This window comes from Gossypium arboreum, chromosome 9 (genome assembly GCF_025698485.1).
Source record: "Gossypium arboreum isolate Shixiya-1 chromosome 9, ASM2569848v2, whole genome shotgun sequence".
NCBI classification, from domain to species: domain Eukaryota; kingdom Viridiplantae; phylum Streptophyta; class Magnoliopsida; order Malvales; family Malvaceae; genus Gossypium; species Gossypium arboreum.
In genome coordinates, this window is record NC_069078.1 from 16,735,815 (window position 1) to 16,742,273 (window position 6,459).

At 31.1% G+C, this 6,459-nt stretch overlaps 1 protein-coding gene across 2 annotated transcripts; it reads left to right on the forward strand.

Moving 5' to 3' along the window:
- The first annotated feature begins 209 nt into the window (after positions 1-209).
- Positions 210-4,644, forward strand: LOC108454850 (triacylglycerol lipase 2). Of its 2 annotated transcripts, XM_017753450.2 has the most exons (9): positions 210-546; positions 625-741; positions 2,076-2,216; positions 2,410-2,520; positions 2,651-2,794; positions 2,906-2,946; positions 3,183-3,262; positions 3,972-4,067; positions 4,154-4,644. In XM_017753450.2, the coding sequence occupies exons 1-9, from the start codon at positions 349-351 to the stop codon at positions 4,474-4,476; spliced, it is 1,251 nt and encodes a 416-aa protein (XP_017608939.1). In that variant the 5' UTR covers positions 210-348; the 3' UTR covers positions 4,477-4,644. The 2 variants fall into 2 exon arrangements, with proteins under 2 accessions (XP_017608939.1, XP_052875374.1); XM_053019414.1 differs by lacking the exons at positions 210-546; positions 625-741 and adding an exon at positions 1,848-1,954.
- Positions 4,645-6,459: the final 1,815 nt, after the last annotated feature.

Consider the following 6,459-nt stretch of genomic DNA (forward strand, 5'->3'; position numbering starts at 1 on the left):
GTATTTTTATTTAAAAATAACAGTATTAATAATTGAACTTAAATTTTAAAATCCGAACAAATAGAGAAATTAAATTCTTAAAATAAAAATAAAGCAAATTTATGAAATTAGAGCTGAAAACTAAAGATGTGCATATTTGGGTCCCACATTCCCATGCCCATCTAACGGAAAATATATATAATGGGAAAAGTCTCGCTTATCTTATGGCATCAAATGATTTTATTGTCAGTAGTTTTAAAGCCAAAGCTCGAAAGCTAAATCCTATTCCCACTGCTTTCGTCTTCTTTCTTTTTCTTCTATATATAGCCATTGCTTTATAATCTTTCTCAATCTCTTTATACACATAGCATGCAAGTTATGGCTTTTTCTCCTACAGGGTTGTTGAGTTTGGTTGTGTTCATGGTCTTGGTGGTGGAGCCTCATCCAGCCTATAGCTCGAGCCGTGGTGGTTGGTTTGGCCGAAACCAAGGTGCAGCCACTCCACTAGTCAATGGGATATGCGCCGCCTCGGTCACTATCCATGGTTACAAATGTGAGGAACACCAAGTAAGAGCCTACGTTTTGTTTTGGTAGTAATTTAATAGTAACATGGATTTTGTTTCATTAATTAATTTTTATTTTCAGGTGAAAACCCAAGATGGATATATCTTGAACATGCAAAGAATCCCAGAGGGACGTATAGGTGGGAATAGTAGTGGAAACAAGAAGCAGCCGGTGTTAATACAACATGGTGTACTTGTGGTGAGCCCCCTTTTTTTTTTTTTTTTTACCATATTGGTTGAATATTTTACGTGGTTTACTTTTGCAAAAGAAATTGCCAAGACTTTATCTAATCACCATAAAAAAATGTCTAACTTAGTTTGGGTGCACCATGTGTGGGAATAAAGTGACATTTGTTTCAATCTGGCAATCTTTTTTTACTCATTAAAGCTTTTAGTTTTTGCATTCTAATCATCAAACCCTAATTCGACCCCAAACAATAGAAGCATAGTCAATTTACGGTTTTAGTCCCTATAATATACTTAATTTAATAGATTGGGTCCTATAATTTGATTATGCTATTATCATTAATATTCTTAACCTAAATTACTAATCTTATTAAAAAATTATGTCTGCTAATCTAGAATTAAAAAAAAAACTAAAACCCAAAATTCTTTATGGCATTTAAAATTATGATAATCAAAATAATTGTTTTAACATAATTTATCATTTAAAAAAATCATCTTAATCTCATGATTTCAATTCTTTTTAAAAATAAATCTTTACATTAGCCAACTAATTAAAACCTTAACCACATTACTGATTTGGATTAAGATATTAACAACAATAATAATAAACCCCAAATTTAAAATGCTTTGGCCTCTAATGTTAAAAAAGAAGAAGTCATTTTAGCCATTCATTTAATATTTTGTATCTTTTAGCCTTGAACTTTGTGTTGTTTGTAGAATCACCTTAAAATTGATGAAAAAATTAACGCCTAGTTAACTTTCTTGATGTGGTAATCCATTGGTATATCACGTTAGCAATTAATTATATTTAAAAAATATTAAAATTATTTTTGATAAATTTTATATTTTTAATAAATTTTAAAAGTTAATTTTTCTATCCATTTTGGAGTAATTTGACAGACAATGCAAGTTTAAAGGTTAAAAAAATTAAAAAAATTAAATGATGAATTAAAATAAAATTTTTATAAAGTTGAAATATTCATGGTAATTTAAAAACTATAATTAAATCAGCTAAAATATAAACCGATTGCCGAATGTAACAGTGGGATGTAGGTTTCAAAGGCATAATGATCTAGGGTTTTGTCGTGGGCTAAGAAAAATCTCTGTTGGGTACACAAAATAATGCACCGATTGAGGCTCAATTCTAATGGACCCATTTTATATCCTTGTCTGAAACTCATTTTACGTGGCTAATTATCATAGCACTTTAGGGTCTGCAATTTTTGGTCTGTTTATGCATTACAGATAACATCAAATTTTCCTACCTTCTTAATTTATGATGCTATTACAATGATAATAATTCAATTTTCTTTTTTGAAATTGCGTTTGCTTTTGTTTGGATTTTAGGATGGAATGACGTGGCTCCTGAATTCACCTCAGCAAAATCTACCAATGATTTTGGCTGAAAATGGCTTTGATGTTTGGCTAGCCAACACTAGAGGTACTAGATTTTGCAGACACCATGTTTCCCTTCAACCTTCCCAATCGGTACGTTCTTATTTTTATTTTTCTAATATATCATTCATATTTAAATATAAATATGAACAACAAATAGTTAGGTGTAATGATAAAGTACATTATACCTTTAATGAAAGAATTCAAGACATTATTGAGAGGACCAGCCACAAACCTGATCATGAACTGTAAATATCTAAGCTAGTGTAACTCGATAAAATGGCAGGAATTCTGGGACTGGTCATGGGACGAGTTGGTGAGTTATGATCTACCTGCAGTTTTTGACTTTGTGTTCAACCACACAGCCCAGAAGATTCATTACATTGGCCATTCCCTGGTAACTCATCATTTCAATCAAGAATTTACACTTTGGGTGTTCCAATTCATCACTTCATTTTGATTAATTGGTCCAACAACATTATGAAGGAAAAAACATTATTGATGTATTGTTATTTGCATTTGAATAGGGAACTCTTATAGGTTTGGCGTCATTCTCAGAGGGACATCAAGAAGATCAGCTGAAATCTGCAGCATTTTTAAGTCCAGTTGCATACTTGACCCATATGAAGACTGCACTTGGGGTCGTTGCTGCCAGAGCCTTTGTTGGTGAGGTCTGTCACCAACCCTTTATTTTCAACTCCTTCAATTAATAAAATTAAATTCAACTTAATCATGTTAATAGCTTAAAATGGGTTTCAATGGTTTTTTTTTTTTGCCAACAGATCACTACATTGTTTGGAGTAGCTGAATTCAATCCAAAAGGGTGAGGATCATTTCTATAGGTTGAAAATCAAATTCATCCCTATGCTATTAAAAGTGATCAATTTAGTCCTTTTACATCTAATTTTAAAATAGAGAGGTAAAATTTTAATTATCATTTTATAGAACAACTAAATTTTAATTATCACATTAAAATTTCCCTAATGCCTCATCTAATGGTTTTTTAAAACTTCCACATTGGAAAAGATTCTTCTAATGATTTTTATTTGAGATTGACAGACAACAGGCATCAATCTTTCTCAAGGCTTTGTGCAATTATCCAGGAGTTGACTGCTATGATCTGGTGACTGCAATTACAGGTACTACATCCATATTCAAGTTCTTTAATCTTTCTACTTAGTAATAGGACTCAATTGGATGAAGCAGATTGGTTTTGGTTTACATTGAATTAATTTAAATCAAGTTTATTATTGCTTTAAATTTTTTTTAGCTATTTCAGATTCAGATTAATTTTGATTTTGGGTCATCCCTAGTTTAGGGTTATCCAAATTTTGCTATTCAAGCTTTTTAGATTTCATAGTTATTTAGTTTGCTATTTGGTGATTTTGGGTTTTGTTATTCGGTTTTAACAAATTACATTTTGACTCTTTTATTATAGAGGCTCATATTTAGAATTTGTTTTTATGCATTAAATCAAAGAGTAAATTGGTCATTTTTGTTAAAAATTTCATTCATTTATACTATTAAAAACTAATGTGATGTCACGTGTACCTCATGTTGATATACTTAAACCATTTTTAATAGTAAAAATGGATGAATTTTTTAACAAAAAAACCAAATTGCTCTTTAATTTAATATATAGGGACTAGCAGATTGTCCAATATTTTTTTTAATAGAAAGGGTAAAATACAATTTGACTTCCATGATACTTTTATAAAGTTTGGATCGTTTCGAGTCACTTATTCAAATCATAGGTTCATTTTTACTTCAAGTCATTTTCAGATTCAAACTATTAACCGGTCAAAATTCAGATTTAAAGTAATCAGTTTTGTTATTTGTGATTGTAAGGTAAAAATTGCTGTCTCAATGCTTCCACGGTTGACCTATTCCTACAAAATGAGCCTCAATCCACAGCAACCAAAAACATGGTGCATTTAGCTCAGAGTAAGTCTATGAAAGAACAAAACTCTCATTATAGCAACCCGAACCCGTATATGGAACGTATCATACATGTTAATCGTGTTTTGCAGCCGTTCGAGATGGGGTTATCGCAAAATATAACTACGGGAGACCGGATTATAACCTGATGCATTACGGAGAAGCCAGGCCACCAATTTACAACATCTCAAACATACCTAAAGACCTTCCCATATTCATTAGCTATGGAGGCCAAGATGCACTGTCAGACGTTGAAGATGTAGGGCAGTTGCTTGATAATCTAAAGTATCATGATGTCAACAAGCTGTCGATTCAGTACATCAAGGATTATGCTCATGCGGATTTCATAATGGGAGTAAATGCCAAGGATATTGTGTATAATCAAGTTGTTAGCTTCTTTAAAAACCAGCAATGAGGCCCCTCAAGTTTATGTAATGCAACTTGTAAACTATCACTCTTTTCCTCACCTAATAAATCCTTTAGTACAAAAATAGCTAGGGTTCAGAATATCATTTCTACTTGGTGTTTGGAAAAAGTGGAGTTGCTAGGAATGATACTTAATAAGAGGGCATCGAAGTTTATCCTTGGGAGCATTTTTTCTGATACTTAATAAGGCTTAGAGAGAGATTAAAATGGTGCAAAATTGTGAAGAATAGTCATGATGTGGGTATTTATAGATTTTATAGCGTTTGCCTGAAGTTGCTCTACTTGTGCAGAGATATAAACATTAATTTGGATTGGAAAATTTGGCTTCTCCATATTTCCACGTTGTTAAGTCGGGCATCACCTTACTCAACGGCTTGAGCTGGTAGAAGTCTATGGAAACCTCATGTTACTTCATAAAGTAGCAAGAAGGGTGTTATGCAAGCATGCTGGGCTTATAGGGATAAAGATCCCATATGAGGCTCTTTGGGCCTGCTCCTATTATTATTATGGACAAATAATCTCTTTGTTTGCACATTTTATGTTGCTATGGCCTAGATTCTGTCTATTGAATTGGTTAGTCTGTAGCAGGCTTTTTAAAGTGGCATGTGGAAGATCAAGATTAATTGTTGCTCTAAATGGTTAGTATTACAACAACTTATCATGAGTCTAAGTTTAGTAAAGTTGAGCCAAGTTCAGGCCGGGTCGATGTAAAATTTTAGTTTCGTTTTTAGGTTTGATTTAAAAAATAGGTTTAAAATTTTATTCAAGTTTAATCTAGTTACAAATGCTAAATTCAAGTTTAGCCATTTCAGATTAATTTTAGATTTTTTATATTTAAAAAAATTAAAAAAATTAATATGTCAAATACTCTTAAAATATTAAAATAAATATTTCCTAATAAATTAAAAATACATTAAAAAACTTTTTACTTAAATAACACACTAAAATAGTTACAACTTAGCAAGCAAATGCATCTAAAATAGTAACAAAATTAGCTATAAAAGAAGAGTTATATAATATCCTAACAATAATAACAAAATAGTAGCAATATAATAGCGAAATGGTAGCAAAATAGTGGCAAAACAACTGATTCAAGCTGGGATAGACCCGAGCAAAAAAATCCAACCCATGGTTTAATCAATTTAGAAAATGAGCCTTAATTTTGTCTAAACTCACTATTCAAACTTAAATTTTTACCCAAACTTTTCTACTTTTACTTAGACGAGTAAATCGACCACGATTAATTGAAAATAGTATAATTGTTTGGGAGGAAACATGTTCTGAGGAAGGGAAAGTAGACATTGTCATAATCTTGTAAGTTACGAGATTATGGGGAGGCAATGAGGAAGTGCAAGGTTTGGGGATTGTGCATTTGTACCACAAATGTTTGAATCATTTATGAAACCTTTTGTTTTCTCTACTACAAAACCATAATTTTCAACTCGAATTTTTCTACCATGCCATCAATCTATCTAATTTAGTGTTCTTCCTAAACAACATGCTTAGGAAATGAATGGATTCTAATATGACTCTAATTTAAGCATCACAAATTTATTTGTTAGAATAAATAACCATGAACAAATTACTATATTAAAAATAATAATACCAAAATAATATGATAAAATTATGCCATAAAGAAAGTAAAGAAATACTCAACTTCAAATACACTAAAATTATGCAAATAATATAGTAGATATATCACTTATTATCATGTACATATACCAAAACTAAATGTGGTGAATTATTTGGACACCAAAATAATATATTATCAGATATATTTTTCTAACATAAAATATTAGAAAAGACTCAGCACGCGAGGTTGACAGAAATTTGAAAGACACTTCTACATAAACAAATTTTTCATTAAAGGAATAATGAAAAAGTCAAGGGAATGTTGAAAAGAGGTTGAAAATAATAAAGGAAGAATCAAAACGACCCTAAACCTAACAAGGGGCACCACATTGGCAAAAAG